At 56.3% G+C, this 16980-nt stretch overlaps 1 protein-coding gene and 1 long non-coding RNA gene across 6 annotated transcripts in view; one reads left to right on the top strand and one right to left on the bottom strand.

The window, feature by feature from the left end:
* The window catches only part of PLXNA4 (plexin A4), a 419828-nt gene that overhangs the window by 4295 nt on the left and 398553 nt on the right, over positions 1 to 16980 (bottom strand). The window contains exons 26-31 of the mRNA XM_082693997.1: positions 15274 to 15377; positions 14643 to 14742; positions 13296 to 13486; positions 12204 to 12373; positions 8380 to 8592; positions 1343 to 1493 (exon numbers count right to left, since the gene is read on the bottom strand). Of these exons, the coding sequence (XP_082550123.1) occupies positions 1343 to 1493; positions 8380 to 8592; positions 12204 to 12373; positions 13296 to 13486; positions 14643 to 14742; positions 15274 to 15377 (929 nt within the window). The remainder of the gene's footprint in view (positions 1 to 1342; positions 1494 to 8379; positions 8593 to 12203; positions 12374 to 13295; positions 13487 to 14642; positions 14743 to 15273; positions 15378 to 16980) is intronic.
* Positions 1 to 16980, top strand: part of LOC309845708 — a 207297-nt gene that overhangs the window by 173398 nt on the left and 16919 nt on the right. The window lies entirely within an intron of this gene.

Here is a 16980-nt window from a genome sequence, read left to right as displayed (position 1 = left end):
GTTAATGAACAAATACCCCTCTGAGAGTTCTAGCTCATGCTTTCCTGGTCATCAGCGGTGATCATGTCTGCAAGAGCCTTTTCTGAGATCAGATGGTTGGTGAAGGACCATGACGGTGAGGACGTGAGGGAAAAGAGATGAGAATTTGATTCAGAGTCTGGGGATGTGGGACTGAGTAACAGACCTGCCAGTTTCTAGGAAGGTGACCGGGAGGCAAAGAGGAGGCCGAAGGCTCGAGAGGAGGCTCTGCGAGCTTTGGGTTTGCTGGCCCGCGTCACGGGCATTCAACGGGGAGACCAAGACGGAGTCGCCGACTTCTTCACTGGCCAAGAACCACCAGTTACTGGCACCAACATTTCAGGAAGAAGGGACATTTTCCAGGGCAGACGAGTGTCCTTGTAGACTAAAGGGCAGTGCTTCCAACATGAGGCCATTGTACCCCGTACTCACACATTCCATGTCGTCCTTACTTCTCTCATGTGGCCACGGACAGGGGAAAACCTGGCCCTGGACCAGCACTGGCCCGCAGGCTGGTGTCTCGGGCCCCCCAACCCCGAGGAAGCCACAGCTGGCTTCCCCTTCACCTGAGGTTTGCAGCATGACGCTGCTGCTGGCCTGCTGGGGCTCCTTCCTTAGCTGGGGGCTCCTAGACTCTCAGTGATGAGTCAGGAGGAGGCAGAGAACTGGAGGCACTGGCTTCCACTCCTGTTACTACCTTGCACTCAAGGAGAAGAGGTTATGCTGCTGCTCAGATATGGGGAGCCTCGGTTCTGAACCCACTTGGGCTTAATCTGCGTGACAAAGAGACCTCCCATAAGCACCTCCCTACTGGCCAGGAAGAAGGCATTGTCGGCTGTGGCCATGACCCCAGGGGAGGCTTTCCACCTGGGAACATGGCAGGTAAAGAGCTCCCATTCCGCTCTGTTCTGTATCTGTTGCGATGCTCCCCGCCCCGTTCCCTCTTCTCCCCGCCACCATGCTGTCTGGCCTGCCATGGGAGGGGGAAACTGCTTATTTAAAGAGAATTAGATCAGAGAGAGAAAAGGGAAAAATAAAAGAGAGGGACAAGCAGGGAAGAAATAAGAATTTGAAAAAGAAAGAAACATACTTTTTCTAAATATCTGAGACTAGGGATTAAGGCGGAATTAACAGACTGGGACCCTTCTACAGTCCTCGTTCTACAGAGCACAGCCCCCAAGTCCGAGGTGGCAGGGAGTTTCGGCAGCAGCGGTGGGGGGTCGTCTGGGGTTCCTGCCCCGGGCTCTTGTGCACAGAGGCTGCTACAGGCGGGGAGATGTCCTTCTGTAGCCCGTCCTTCCCGACAGGGACCGAGCAGGCTCACCTCCTCGCTGTACTTGCCCACGTAGGAGAAGATCTCCGAGAGCGCGCTCATGGCATTGAATTCATTCATGTGCATCCGGGACTGCTCCGCCAGGTACGCGTTCATGTCCTGGTCGCTGATGGCCGGCATCTTCCCGATGTCCGAGTAGTACCTGCCAGGGGAGGGAGAGGGGAAGAAAGGAGCTGGAGCCATGCAGAGAGAGTACAGGAGAGATGGGAGCTCCCAGCGCGATGTTTGGGGCCAGTGGGTGGCGCGGCATGGTCCCCAGGGGACCACGGGGAGCTCTCTCCCACCTGCGCTTCTGGGGCTGGCCCAGGAGAGCCCTCGGCAGCTCTGGGTACAGGGGGCACAGAGGGAAGGGACGTGACGCCGATATGGCCAGAGGATGAATGGGGCTGGGAGCAGGACTATGGAGGAGCTGTCCCCTGCGTCGGCCTTGTTCTCAGCTACCGAAGAGCGTCCAGTACATCTCTGTCCTTCTGACCCCTCCTCCCGCAGACGCCAAATGCTGCCCTCCACAGGGCCCGAAGGCTCTTCCATGCAGTTGCTCTGCCTTGATGCCCTCCCCTCCCTTGGGGACACCCGGGAGGACGGCGGGGCTGGGGCTGCTTGGGGAGAGGCTGGCAGAAGGCAATCAGTCACTGTCACTTGCAGCTGTGCACCGCTGTCAACTGGTTAATTAGATGCCAGCATTTACATTTTTAATTTGTGCAATTTGACATTTTACTCAGCAAACCCCAACTCCTCCGCCAGAGGGGAGCTGCGCAGTTTCCTAATGAGGAATGGAAGGGCGCCGGTGCCCCAAAGATGCCCATGAAACCACAAAAACAGGGGGACATCAGGGCATTGGGGGCACCCCAGGAGTCCTGGTCACTCCAGCTCAGCCTGCGCTGAATGCCTAGGGCTTCAAGCTGGGGAAAGCAAGCCTGAGAACCTGGAACAGAGGAGGGAACAGAACCTGGGACGGTCGCCGGGGACGGGGGCTAGGCTGAGGCAAGTGAGGCATCCGGGGCGCAGAGTTTTAGGCAAGGCCCTGTGTACGCGCAGGTGCCTATGACAGGCCTCTGGAGTTGCCTGGACCCAGGGCTTGATCAGGCGAGGGAAGGGGCATCCTCAGAGACTCACCCCTGGCCCCTTGGCCTTGTGTCACTCCCAGCCTGGGTCCCTCGGGGCACCCACCGTGAATGCAGAAGTCCTGTGCTGTCCCCCTGCCTCCCCCGATCCCTGCCCAGGAGTCGGGTGACAGGCCGACACAGGGGTCACTCGTGTGTTACTCCAGCCATCACGCTCAAGGGCCTGCAGTGGAATGACAGCTCAATTTGCTGCCAGAGCGTTTCTGGGCCGCTGAGGCCGGTGATGGCCGCCCTGCCCAGAGCCGCAGCCTCGCTGTGACTGCGGACCTGTCGTTCCAGAAACCTTCCGAGGGAGGCAGAGGGAAGGAGATGAAATCCCCGCGCTCTGGCAGAGGAAGGGGCCGGTTGGAGGGGCCCTCCTCGACCTCAGAAACCCAGCCCCACACAGACACACTCGCCAACTGCTTTGTTGAGCTGATTGCATTTTGGCGGGAGGTCTGGGCCCAGCGACAGGAACTTAATGAAATGGCCTTTCTCAGAGGAGCCGGGGGGCTCCGATGAAGCCGTCCTGCCCCCGGCCTCACCCGGACTTCATTCTTCACATCCTTCCTCCGGGGTGGGGCCGTCCGTCCCCCTGGCCTCATGTTCAGAGCCCTCCGTTTCCTGTCCTGTGGCATCGTGGCTCCATCGCTCCTTCGGACAAGAGCCCACTCTCTTCCCGGCCCACGGCCCACCCCTCCACACCCCTCAGCTTCCTCAGGGTCCTGGGTATTAAATGACATTCCAGGGATAAATGTTCCAGCGAGAGACTCGACTCATTGGCACGCTTTCTGGAACGCAGTAAATGCCGGTGTTCCATTTTATAGTGGAGACCCGGGCTTGCATGGGTGGCTCCCGACCTCACCCCCCCCAAAGAGATGTGTGCCGTTGTCTCGGCACATTCCTTCATTGGTGGAAACCATGACCTGGTAACCTCCCTGGTTTCCCCACCGCCAGCGCCCAGGCCCGGCGCTACAACGCCTGGGTCCGTAGCTCTCTCCTGACAGTGACACTCTGTTACCTGTGGGTGGTCAGAGAGACTGACCGGGATGAAAACCCAGGTCCCCACCGACAGGACAGGACTGTCATCAGATGCAAAGACACCTGCCATTTCCATCACCTGCTCGTGAAACCCCTCACGGGTATGCGGATGGCCTGTCAGGCTCTTTGCATGTAGTGACCAGGCTCCGACTGCAGCCTTTATGGTCCCTGCGGTGACCAGCGCCCCGGTTAGGGAGCGCTGTCTCTATGGAACTAGCAGGTGCCCAGTCCCCTGTCTGTTCAACATGGCTTGTCTCCGTGTGTGGTAGACGCCCAGGCCATTTCTCCAAAGAGAATATCTAGAAAGTGTGTTCGTGGGTGAGAAAGAGAGGGAGGGGGTGGGAGTGGAGTGGGGCGAAGGCAGGGCTTCCAACCTTTCCAGGGGAAGAAACAGGTGGCGGCCCATCTGGACGTGCTCTACCTTATTCCAACATCAAGGTCGTGTTCGCATCAGCAGACCAGGCTCTCCACTGTGGCCTCTGTGCCGAGGTCACTCCACTGGACCTGGGCACGTCTGTGGCCACACACTAGGCCATGAACAGATCAACTACACGTCCTCACCTTTGGCAAGTTTGGAACAACTGAGCCAAGTCGCCAAGGGTAGCTCTATTTCCTGGATGAGGTGGGACTTGGGGTCTGGCTGACACTCTGCCTGGTTCTTGACCCCGGCCCTGCCTGGGGCTAGCTGGGCCTGGCCCCCCAGGGGGGCATGCTGAACCTGCTTTGACCTCTCCTCACTCCCCTTCAGGGCTGTGCCCCCCGCCCCCGGCCTTGCCAGCACCCCTTGAGCCTGATAATGACCTCACTCTGGATCCCCTGGCTGATGGGCAATTGCTTCCTTCTCGATTCCCGCTGGGCTGGCCTTTGCGCTGGGCTCCGCCATGGAGAAGGCTTATTGATTGTGAAGAATGCAATTATGCCCCATTAATGAACTTCACACAAGTGTTTTTATCAGTGGGCTGTGCAGTGAGGAAGGGAAAGGTCAACACAGGCTTCTGTACTTGAACTTCCTTCCATGAGATTTCTATCTGCAGGTGAGCCCCTTCAGAAGGGACTGGTGCTCTGAAGGTCCTCCAAGACCCGTCTCTAGCTGGCGGGCCAAGGCCACGCCTGCTGAAGAGGCTGGGTCCTGCCACTGGCCCTCCCTAGCATTCCTTGCTGACTTTGCTCCTACCGGATGGGATGCCAGTACCCCTGGGGTCCCTGGGGAGCTGCTATAAAGTCAAGGCCCCAGAATGCTGAATTTTCTGCTGTCAACCAGACTGTAACAGTCTAGGTTTGTGGGCTTCTGGGGGATGGGCCCAGTGTGTGATGGAGGGTGTCTCATCTCTGCCATTACGATGGCTCTAGTGATCGCAGAAGTGGTCTCCAATGCCCTGAACTCTTAGAAGAAGAGGGTTTTGTCATCCCTTCAAAGGCCTCAAGCATGAAGGGTAGACATGAAAAATGCTTAGAGCCTGATGTTCTGATGTACAGACGCTTGGCTTACAAGGCCCTACACCAAAGTCTCTTCCTCTGAGAACCATTCCGTGACCTCTCCGGGCCCAGTGGAACCAGGCTCTCACTCCTGGAGCCTCCCGACTGCAGCTCACGGGGTTGTGGAGCACCTGTCCCGGGGAGACCACCGTGGAGACCCACGTGTCTTCCTTGACCACGAGAGCCACAAGGGAAGGATCAAGTGTAATGTATCCTGAGGGTCCCATACACTCCTAATGGAGACCGTAAATGTTTGACCCACGGATTGATGAATAAGTTAATGAAATGTCTGTCTATACTTCACCTCCACTATTGCTCCCAGGGCGAGCTGTCACAGTTTTATATTTTGAATGGATGGCTTCCTTAGGGGGCATTTTTAAATATTCAACCTTTCTCATGCTGTGATACATGATAGATGATATCCAAACGTGTGGCACACCCCTGTCCAGTTCCAAGCGGGCCAGCAGAGGTGCCACTCCACTCATTCCTACCCGGGTGCACCTGCACTTGAGCGCAGGTGAGAGCGGCTAATGCTGCGAGAGGAGTGACCTTAACGCTCTTCCAACTTAAAACAAGAGGAAATCACCACCTAACATCATTTTACTGATCTTTCTAAAGAAACAGAAGCTACGACTGCTCAGGACACACTGTTCATGGCGACAACACCGGTGAGTTCTGCTAAGATGAGTGTAGTGGTTGATTGAACCAAGAGATCCTTCTCCCCTTCTCTAGAGGTGACCATAAGCAAAACCCTGAGCACTCTGATGGACACAGCAGAGACTGGGGTCTCCAGTGGGGCCACGGACCATTAGCACTGCAAGGTGTTTGGAGACAGGGATGGGGGGGGGGGAGGAAGAATGGGATGGAATGATGGAATTGGGGGAGGATAGGCAGATGAAGAAGTTGTAGGAGCTACAAGCCGGCATAGGTGTGATAGAATGATCTAGGCTGTTCAACCAACAGAGTCAGTGAAGCCTCCGGAATCCACATGCTTCCTACCTGCTCTGTAGAGAAGACCAGCCGGGGTAAACCCTGCTTCTTAGCTGGGATGGGAGAGAAGGCCCTCCTCAACTGTGTGTCGGATGCCGTCTATCGCAGCGGGTCACTCAGCCTGAGTCCTAGGTGGGCTTTCTGCAGGCTCAGGCAGTGACATCACAAGTGGGGGAGCCCTGGCCCCAAGGCGTTGGGTTCTACCATCATTCTTCTGGACTGCAGGCTGCCAGTGCCCTGGCTAGGCTGGGGAAGGCAGGGACTGGGCTCCCTGTGGGCCATGAGTGAGTTCTGTGCGTCTAGGCTTCACCTTCCAGCAAGAAGACGAGTTCAGATGCCAGGCTCCTCGGGCAGTGACCGTGAAATCAGTCCATCCATCATCAAACGGGGAAGCATTCTAGACTTGATCTCCAGATCTATTCACACTGTCTCCTAATCCCTCTGTCTCTGTACCTCATCCCGGAATGAGAGGAGCAGGGTTTGGGTGGGATCTCAAGCTAGTGAAAGATGACTGTTCTGAGAGTGCCACTGGTTGCTAAGAAACTAGCGGGATAAGAAATGGAAACCATCGAGCCACTCCTAAAAATAACCCCATGGACAAGGGTTTTTCCTGACCTGTAGCAGCTGCATGGCATGGATTTCATTTAGCACCGAGCAGCAGGAAGGCCATTAGCCCTGCGCATGCGTCCTTCTCACCCCTGACTCGCGAACTGTGTTCTGGGGGAGAGCCCTCTCTGCAGATGTCTTGGCACCGCCCTCAGCCCCCCACATCCCTGATTCCTTGCTCCCTGCCTGAGGTCCCAGAGCGGTGCTGTACACCAGTGCCCAGGTCCGCCAGCCCAGATGCTGCCTTCTTCCTCTCTCTCTTTGCTGAAGAGCCGGGAACCACGGCTTGTTTCCCGCAGCTCTACTGTCAGAAGAATGAGCCACCATCTATCTACATGAGGGAGGTGAGAGCCTCTCCTTGAGGCTCACACATAATCTGAAACAAGGACAAGAGAGCTCCCTCTCTGTTGGCCGGCAGGGATGCCCACCACATGCATCAGCAGGGAGGGGTGGAGAGGGGCTCAAAGAACAAGGTAGGGAGGAAGAACAAAACACAGTCCCTTTTAGCAGAGCTAGGTTACTGAGGTGGCCGGGACTCCACGCCCTTTCAGTTATTCCCTCCTTATAAGAGAAGGCAGTTTTCAAGTATGAAGATGGAGATAGTCTCTTTGCCATGAGTGAAATGATACTGTTCATTTTGTCTCCAGTAACTAAGTCCAGAATAATTTCTGGTATCCTTTACTCTTAAGAAAGGCACCAAATCTGAGCTTTGCTCCAGATTTTTTATTTTTAAGCCACATGGTAAAAAGAGAATGGGATTTTAAAATCAGGACTACCATGTGGAGTTGTACAGGTTGTTCACTGCACAAAGGTGCTTGGGCTGACAAGCAGACCATCACTCAACAAACCATGCACCCTGTCCTGGGGTTACATCCTCCAGCAGGAAAGAGGACTTTCCCTAATTCACACAGGGGCACCGTATAGGTTACCCAAGAAGTATCATAAATAGCAGAAAAATGATGTGGGAGTCAGCTGAGTGTGGGAGTCAACTCTCATTTTGGCCAATGAAGTCATCTTGGGCCGATTACTTAGTTATTCTGAACGTGTATTTCTTCACTCTCATGGGCAGAAAATGAGGTTATAATCCTGTCCTCTTATATCCCAGAGTTACTGGCATGAATAAATAAAGCTTTGGCTGGTTGCCTAGCTCAGGTGCTTGGTATGTGGTACCGATTGGCCCAGACAAACCATTGATGTTCTTTAACAGGAGTTCACTGTGTATGAAGATGGGCTCCCCAGCTCCCCAAGACGGGCCCTCAAGTCACAGGACATTGCATGAGACAACGATCAGATCAGGGCTACAAGGCTGAGAAAGCACATCAAGAGCTCATCTTGGTGGAGTCAAGGTCTGGGGCGGTGAGAAGTGTCAGAGTGACAATGACATCCCTGCCGGACATAGGGAGATTTGCCGGATGGACAGGGGCAGATGGGTAGAAGACTCCAGAATTCCTGTGCCAGATGCCATTTAGTCTCTCGAAAGTTGGTTGGTTTTGTTTTGTTCAGGTGGGGATTAGAGCAGGAGCTGTATTTCCTTCCTGGGCCCGAAGGCATTTCAGCCATGCAAGATCTGGGGCCCTCCATGCAGGGAAGCAGAGCCCAGTGGCAACCTCTGGCCAGGATCCCTGGGGTCTTGTTCAGCGGACAGTACCACTGGGCCCGTGGGGGTGTGGGCATCGCAACCACAGGATCAGGCATTGTGAGTGACCCGTCTGTAAGCACCAGCCCTTTCTGGAGGGGACGGAACCCTGCATCAAGGGCAGTAGTTTTGCTGCAGCAAGGGGCCCTACCATGGCTCCCAGGCCCAGCACTCACCTCTCTACCCAGTTCTTGTAGCTGGGGATGTCCTTGGCATAGAGCAGCTTGTTGGAGGGGGAGTCCTTGCCCAGCCGGTGCTCGGACGTAGAGCAGGAGTCCATGAAGGTCTGGGCCACCACGGAGAGGCAGGCGTCCGTGATGCTGTTCTTATGGATGTCGAACACGAACTGTGGGTTCTTGATCATGTTGACCCAAAACCGCAGGGGCAGGCTGTGCAGAGGGAAGAGGCAGACGGTCAGAGAACCTAGGGCGGGGGGCTGTGGTGTAGCCCGGAGAGTTCTCCGGAAAAAGAGAAAAGGCTGGAAACCCACCGTTCTTAAGCAAAGCCTGTGCTTCTGACTTACCTGACAGGAAGCCGAGGATCAGCAAGGCTGAATAATCTGCCCACAGCTAGAATGCTGACGGCCCCGGAGAGGGCTTGATGCCTGGCCTGCCCTGTGGCCCTGTAGGCTTCCCTGGTAGCCCAGGGCTGGGGGCTCAGAGGTGGCCAGGATGGAGTTTCTGACTCTAGTCTACTGTCCGCCCCCTATGCTGGATACAAGGCCTCTCCAGGTGGCAGACTGTAAAGAATAACCTGGAATATAGGCTTCATGTCTTATTCTCCGCTGTCCACTGTATGACTTGGAAGAAGGCACATTGGTTCTCCCTTCCTGAGAGTATCAGCTCGATCCCACATGGTACAGGCCCTGGGCTGGGGTCTTTAAGTGTAGCTAACTGATTCCTCCTCTCGGAGCTGGCATTCACAGAAACCCACATTCACAGCCCTTCAGCCGTTCCCTCGTGTCCCTCCTCCCCCCGCCCTCTTTCTTGTACGTAGCACCTACTGCATGCCCAGAGCTAGGCTGGCACCTGGAGATATAGTGTGACTAAGACACATACCTCTGCCCCCAAGACGCCTGCACTCTGGTGGGTTCGAGGGCATCAGACATGTCATCAAGTGCTCTGAGAACTGTCAGTGCTAGAACCCAGGGACACACAGGGTCTGATGTGGGACATAGGGACGTGTCATCCAGTCTATTTAGAGAGAAGCATCCAGAAAGTCTTTGCAGAGAGAAAGACACTCGATAGTCTAAATTTTAGAGAAGCACAGGTGTTCCTGAGCTGGAGGAAGCCTGGAGAGGAATCAGCTGAAGCAAGACAAAGAGGGGAAAAACCACGCAGTGTGACCTGGTAACGGCAAGTCACTGTCCGTGTTGCCAGAACGGGTCCCAGGGCATCGGGACAGGCCGCCCACCTGCTGCCTCTCCTGTTCCGGGGCTTCCATGCAGCCCCCCAAGATGCAGGTTAGGAAGCACGGTGGCACCGAGCGAAGGCTTGCCTCTTTCCCTCCCTCTGCCCCTACCTGCTCACCACCTGCCTTTTGCCCCGAGTTTTAGTGTTTTGGCTGCTGTCCTCACTGCTGGGAGTAGTTACAGTGCTCCCGTGTGTTTGGTTTGGCTCTTAGAACTTAAACTCTTTGAAGTACTTTCTTCAATATGGCGAGCACGATGTTTCTATCTATCATCTCTTCCAGCGGCCATGACAAATGCTAAGAGACACAAAGACCGCCTATTCAAGACTGCGCATCAATCAACAAATATTCCCTTCCCACAAAGTGTGTGGTGCGGGGCTCCGGCAGGCCGTGCTGAGCTCTAACCGCGTTAAGTGGCGCTCGTCTCAGCCTGGGAAATAGGGAATAGGAAATAAAGAGATAGCACAGAAAATGGCGACACACAGTGAAGGACAAGGTCCTGGTAGGTGCCTGGGGAGACCACGACAGCTAGGGTCAGAGCTCTGGATCAAGGGCTGTGACACCTCCCCACGCCTTCCTGTTTCTGGAGGTCCCACTCAGAAGAGGGACACGGGGCTGTCTCTGTCCAACACGCTGTTGTTTCTCCCAACACTCTCCTTGCTTCAGCCGGCGGTGCTGACAGGCAAATCAAACAGGGAAGCCAGGGCACCACACCGAGGCTCCTGCCTAATGAAATATTAGCATATTATTAACATTAGTGGTGGCACTAATCTCTGGTTGATTGCAGCCACTCAGGCTAAATGAGCAGGAGGTTTATTTCAAAGAGAAAAGGTAGGGGGATTGTCGAGGAAGGGGGGCAGAGGGGGAAAAGGTGAGTTACAACTTCGGCTGGGAAAAAAGAAGTCATTGTTTTTCACCTGGGGACAAGGAACTCTAAGTCCGCATGCGGATGTCCCAGTTCCCGGAGGAACTGCTTCTCGCCCAGGGAAGCGAGCAGGGTCGGGGGCGTACGTCCTTTGGAGCAAGAACCGGAGCCTGCTGCTGGCTCTGGTCCTGGCCTGGAGGTCCTGGTGAGGACAGCAGGGTACTGGGGAGAGCCGGTGTGAAGGGAAGGCCAGCCCCACGCCAAAGCATTATGGCAGCCTTGGAGGAGGCCTTACCCCAGCAGGAGGTATGGGCTGAAACCAAATGGCTTACACACCCTCTCAGGGAGGTCTGCTTGCACTGCCCTAGGAGGGTGGATAGGGGTGTTTGGGAAATACTGCCTCTCCCCAGCCAGGAGGACCAAGAGCCAGGCGGGGCGGAGCACGTCATGTGTCCTGAAGGCTGCTGACATTCAGATGAGGGGGTCAGTACGGCAGGCTCCCTGCCAGAGGGAAGCAGATTGGGAAGGCCAGCGACACGGCCCTCGGAACAGCTCAGAAGAGTCAGGGTCGAAGGATGGGCAGAATTCAATGCGGTCTGAGCCAGAGGCAGGCACGGAGACACACCAGGCCTGGCAGGCCCTTCCACAGGGAAGAGGCTCCGCTGCGCGCTCCCGCACTGAATGAGGAATCCAGATTCTCAGAGTCTGTTTCGAAAAGGTTGCAAGAACTCTACAGTGGAAGATCCTCTCTCACCCGAAATTAATGTGGGAGTAAACCCAACTCCTTAGTGCGCGGTCCAAACTTCTGTTCCTGCCTGCCGGCTTTTCCAATTTCGGCAGAGACAGCACTAATCTTCAGGTGAGAGAGATGAGAAGCCAGAGCAGATGACATGAAACAAGGCTGTAGAGCCACTTCTGACTTCTCCTGTCATCTGTCTGGTCTGGGGCCACGGGCTGGCTGTCGGCATGCCTGGTTGTGCCCCCGGTGCCGGGCCCCTCCCAGCAGTCCGGAGCTGCTGGTTGGGCTGTCTTGGAAGAATGTTCTGGGGAACGACGACCTGGGACGGGGCTGTTTAAAAAGCTGCAGGGAGGCGATTCTGGAACGGATGGGACTAGATATAAGCCAGCCTTGCCCGAGGTAGAGCCCTCAAGTAGAGACCACCTTGGCCTGGCCTCGTCATCAAGATTTACTGAGCCACGGCTTTGTTCAAGGTTCCACGCCGAGTGCTGAATACTCATGTCTAACCTTGTAGCGGCAGAAGGAAGCCCAGAGCATGCAGTGCGAAGGGAGAGGGGCGTATGGGTTACAGAGACACGGACCACAGTGGAGACCCCTAGAGTGTCAGAACTCAGAGAACCCAGCTGTCTCGCGGTCTCAGAGATGGCCAGAGCACAGACAGGAAGGTCTCTTCCCTACGGGGAGTTTGGCTTCTCGAATCGAACAGAAGTACCTTTTGTTCACCTAGATGACTGCATGACAGTCACTGTTAGGTGCTGCCTTTTAGGGTCGGTTGCCCTCACGGATCTTCTCCCATTGCACTGGCCTCCCTGTGCAACCAGCTCCCTGCCTGTCCGTCACCCACTGAGGCCGGGGGCCGGGCCCGATAGGGTCAGTGCGTTCAGCGTCGGGAGAGGTGAGAGCAGAGGTGAGGGCTGAGACAGGAGAGGGTGGGGAGGCTTGGAGCCTGCTCTGAGGGGGGGCAGGGGGGCCACGGCCACACTCACCAGTTGCTCTTCCAGGTGTGGCGGACATGGGGGTCATGAATGCCATGCTTGTCGGCTTGCTCGTCCAGGAAGTCGAACATGTACTTGATGGCCAGGGGCAGGGCGGAGCCCCGGTGTGCCGTGCTGAAGATGGTCTCGAAGAGGTCGTCCACGAACTTCTGCAGGGTGCCCTGCGCGTGGAGGGGAAGGGGTTCAGACACAGCTCTGCCCAGAGAGCTGTGGGGCTGGGTTGTGAGATCTGCCCAGTGGACGGGCGGGAGGGGAAGGGAGGACGGCGTGCAGCCTGGCCCGCCTGGGGGGAAATACGGTGAGCTCGCGCAGCATTATACCCCCACCGGCTTCCTCTGTCTCTGACAGCTTGCACTCTCCCCTGCACATGCAAAACAGACAGAAAGCTGGTGATTGGACCTAAGGAGACCTTCATCCGTCAATGTGGATGGGTTAAATGCAGGTGGGGTTAATGCCCTTCAGTGGTGGTACTGTAGCCCCTTTCACGTGAACAACTCACTGGGTCACGGCAAACAAACGCGGTCTGCCGGTCTGGTTGACGCATTCCTCACTGGCTAGTGACACACACTCTCTTGGCTTTGCCCAGAGCAGGGCGGAGGCCAGCTGCACGACTGAAAGGCTAACCATAGGCACACCGTTTCCAGCGAGACTGGAAATACAGCCTGGAAAGTCACCAATGAAGCCTCATGTTCCTCCCTAGGGGTGGTATATGACACCCATGAGAAGGAGTCATTCTCTCATGGGGCATGGACAAATGTGACTAGTGTCTCTATATCTGAGAACGGGCACAGAGAAGATGGACATGAAGCTTTAGCCTGCATCCCAGCAGTGATGCCTGGGTAGGGTCTGCTGGGGCACTGGAGGGCACTATAGCAAACCATATTGTTGGCAGAAGAAGGCCTCCTTAAGTCTAGTCATCAGCATGGTTGAGGAGGGTTCTGAGGTTCTGTGCTGGCAGAGTCCTGGGGCGGAGTGGGTAACAGAGGGGTCCGAGCTAGCGTTTGCTACCTACCTGCCAGCTCTGACCCTTCTGTGCAGTGATGAGGTTCCTCCCCCCTTCCCCATGTGTGTGAAGTCCCCTACCTTTGTGGCCAGGAGACGCGTCAGATAGATCTCGGACACCATCTTGCTCCCCCGGTCACCCTCCTTCTGGTCCCCGTGCTCGTGGTTTTTCACCAGATGCCACATCTTCACTCCGCTCTCCAAGTCGGGGGTGATCATGGGTGTGCGCGAGCGGAGGCTGTCGGGGCTGCCCGTGTGCCGCATCATGTTTTCTGCCAATGCAGTGACCCCGCGCGTGTGAGGATGTCCTGTCACCCACAGGACGCGTCCCCCCCAGCCCCCCTTGCAGCCGTGGCCAGGGCTGTGTGGTCCTTCCTGCAAGGGCCTGGTGCCTCACAAGCAACCATTCCCTAGAACTGGGATGCTTTCCCTGCCACCTCCAGGAAGCCCTCCAGGGATACCTCACCCACAGGGATTCCTCATGCTCCTGTACTTGCATTTCCCCAGCCCTTAATTACTCAATTTCTAAGAAAAGAAGCCTGTCTGTTGTTACACTGTTCCTTGTGAGAGCTCTGAGGAGACGTCTCAGGATGTGTTCCATGTGGCCAGTTAAGGAGGAACTTTAAGAGCGGGCAGCCTGTTCCCCTCGTGACTGTTGATCAGCTGAGTAATCGCCTGTCACCTGCCTCCCAGCATCCTGTGTCTGACCGGGGCCACTCCTTCCCAAGGGCTTACCGACGACACGTGGGTGTGGTGGGGCAGGGGTGGAGCAGGAAAGTGGAAGGTCCTACTGTGTGTAGGCGCTGCTGGGTCTTCTACTTATTTTTCACCCTGATCCCATGAAGTCAGTAACTTTTTCATTCCCTGTCGTGCTGGGCAGAGCAGGCCTTACAGTGGTCAGGCAGCTGGGCCCAGAGCGCACAGGTGGAGGCAGAATGGGGCTGCACTGGGGGCTCCCAACCCGCCTCCAGCACCCTCTCCCCCACCCGCTGCAGAGCCACAGACCTGGGTCTGCACCTTCCCTCAACTGCCTCCTAACAGTGTGACCTTTACATGTTGCTTAGCTTCTGGGTGTCTGAGTTATAATTTGCTGATCTGCATAATAAGGGGAAATAATAATTATTTAATTCACTGATTGTTATGAACATGACGTGCAATAATGAATATCATAAAAGTGAAAGCACCGTGTAGACTGTAAGGTGCTCGTGAAGGTTAGATTTTCTTCCTGTTTTCAAGGATGAAGGTCCCGTTCCTGCATCAGAGTTCTAGAATGGGGAGATTCCTCCCCGCTCAGGCTCCCCCCAGTGATGGTGAGCTTGCCCGCCTCCCATCCAGGTCTCCGAAGCCTTTCAGCCGTGCTGCTGTTGTGACCATCGCCACGGCAGGCTCGGGCATCCTCTCTGCCCCAGGATGATTCAGAGAACTCACCGTATTTACTCGCCGAGGTCCTGGAGACGGTGGAGTTGTTCACTGCATTGTAGGCTGTCACCTGTTTGGACACTAAAGCCACCACAGAACCATCTGGCACCTGCAGGAAGAAGGCTTCTAAGAGCCTGGGCACAGAGACTCTGCCACCTCAGGAAATAAGGACAATCAGAATTCACTTGGGCTTCAGGGCAGTCAGTGCTCACGGAGGACCCGGGGACTTTGGAGGCTGTTGGCTTGGCTTTGATGCCACGACAGACCTGAACACTGAGGAGTGACCTATACCACAGGTCCCTCTTGGAGCAGCTCTGGCAAGAGCTCACCAGCACCCTCCTTCCCGATGCTTCCCTGGTAGGGTGCCCGGCCTCAAGCCCCAGGGAACATCCAAGAAAGGGCCTTTTCTCGGGGACTTGCCCACATCGGGCTGGAAGCACGCATGTTGAGATCCTGTCTCCAGAGAGGTCAGGGTTTCCTGGCTGGGGGACATCAAGTTTCCCTGGGTCACTAAGGGATCAGAAGTGCTGGCCGAGAGGTGGACGGGCAGCTTGGTGTCCAGCCTCTGGGGGAGCCTGTTATTGAAGGCCCGAGACTTAGTGGGCTAGCAAGCCCCTCCCCTCCAGCATGGTCCCCCCACCTGGTAGTGGGCCAGGGTGTTTAGTCTCTTCCAGTCATTCTCAATTTTGGTGGTGATGTCTTCATCCTGCAGGATCATCCTCGCCCCGCTTCCTTGTCGCCACTCTGCAGGGAGAACAGTTGCATTTCAGGGAGGCCCTGGGGCCCCTCTTGCAGGGGTCCTGAGGGCCTCCGTGCAGGTAGCTGCCCTCTGCCATCTGGAGCGTGCATCCAAGGACAGACAGGTGCTAGCAGATGCTCCCTGAGGAGCGGGGACAGGCTCTCAGTGCAGAGGGGCCCTGAGTCCCAGCTCTGGTCCTCATCCCAGCAGACTATGGGACCCAAGCGGGACAACACCATCTGTCCCCGTGAGTGGCCACATCATGGGTAGATGCTTAGTAAGTACTGGCTGAGGGGAGAGGGCAGGTCAAAGCACTTAAGAAAGCGCTACGCAAACATAAGGCGGCATGATCAGCACCACAGGCTCGCTGGCTTGGTTGCAAGGTCTTGGAGCAAATGAGATCAAGCCTGCAGGTTGAGGCTCTGTGCACTCTGGTCTAGTTCTGGGGGCACACCCTGCACCTGAAAGCTGGCAGGTTGGTCACCCTTGGCAGGGAGGCTGGGTGACCATGTGTGGAGAGGTCCGCAAAACCTGTTCTCACGCCCAGGATCAGCTCAAGCCCCACAGAGTTGAGGTGGACGGCGGCATCTTGCTATCTAGCCAATGCCCAATTATTTGATGCTGTAGGTATACAGTTCTAGCCAGATGGTCTGCTCAAAGACCCAGATGCCCACAGGGCAAAGGCTGTCTGCTGGATCCCACAAAGGAAGCAGCAGACTGTTTCTCATCAACCCCACTGCCGTCACCCCTGCCCCCCCGCCCGTGGTCCCGGGTACTGGGTACCACACGGAGATGAAGACCTGCACTCTCCAGTCTTCACACGTACACACATGGGGCCCCAGGTGCATGCCAGGCACACGCCAGCCCTCCAGTGCAGAGGCACGTGCACACCCACACACGCACATATGCTCACATACACACACCAGCGAAGAAAAACAGCCTTTTAAATTCAAATGTATTCACAGGCATCGCAGCCAGCAAGCCCCGAATCCGGCTTCCAGGCAATCCGCGCAGACTCCAGTACTTCTGAACCGTGCAGGAGCCCCGGGATTCACAGAGCGCAGTGGGGTGCTGGCCCGAGTCAGCCCACATCCTTGCCTCACCCCATCGTGTCTGTTCCTATGGTCTGTAATGACTCGATTCTGAATCTGCCCCCACCCATGCTAGTCCCCCCGCCCCCATAAGGCTGAGCGGTGGGCCCGAGATGGGCCACCTCGGTAGCACGGAGGGCCCCGATGCCTCCCTGCCTCGTCCCTCGGTAGTGCCAGTGCTGCTGATGGGAACCGGGCCCAGGAAGGGAGCTGCCTGCCCTGAGGAGCAGCAGAGTGGCTCCCAGCCCCCCAGTCCCGGCTCCAGGTCCCCGGCTTGCCTCTGTCTGGTTTAAAGCTTCCTGTGATGTCGGTCCGTCCCAAGAACAAAAACACACAGATACCGTGCGTGTTCCCTGCAGCGAAGGGGCCTCTCTCAGCCCATGGGGGCTGCCAGTCATTCAGCCCTGCAGGACGGCCTGGCTGGAATCGATCGATCGCACTGATTAGGGCCTCGGGGCAGGTCGGGTAGGACATTAAAGGCACGAGGCTTCACTGCGGCACCAAGGCGGCAGTGTTG

This window comes from Mustela nivalis (genome assembly GCF_964662115.1).
Source record: "Mustela nivalis genome assembly, chromosome: 12".
In the NCBI taxonomy this organism is placed as follows: Eukaryota; Metazoa; Chordata; class Mammalia; order Carnivora; family Mustelidae; genus Mustela; species Mustela nivalis.
This window is presented reverse-complemented; position numbering and strand designations above follow the sequence as displayed.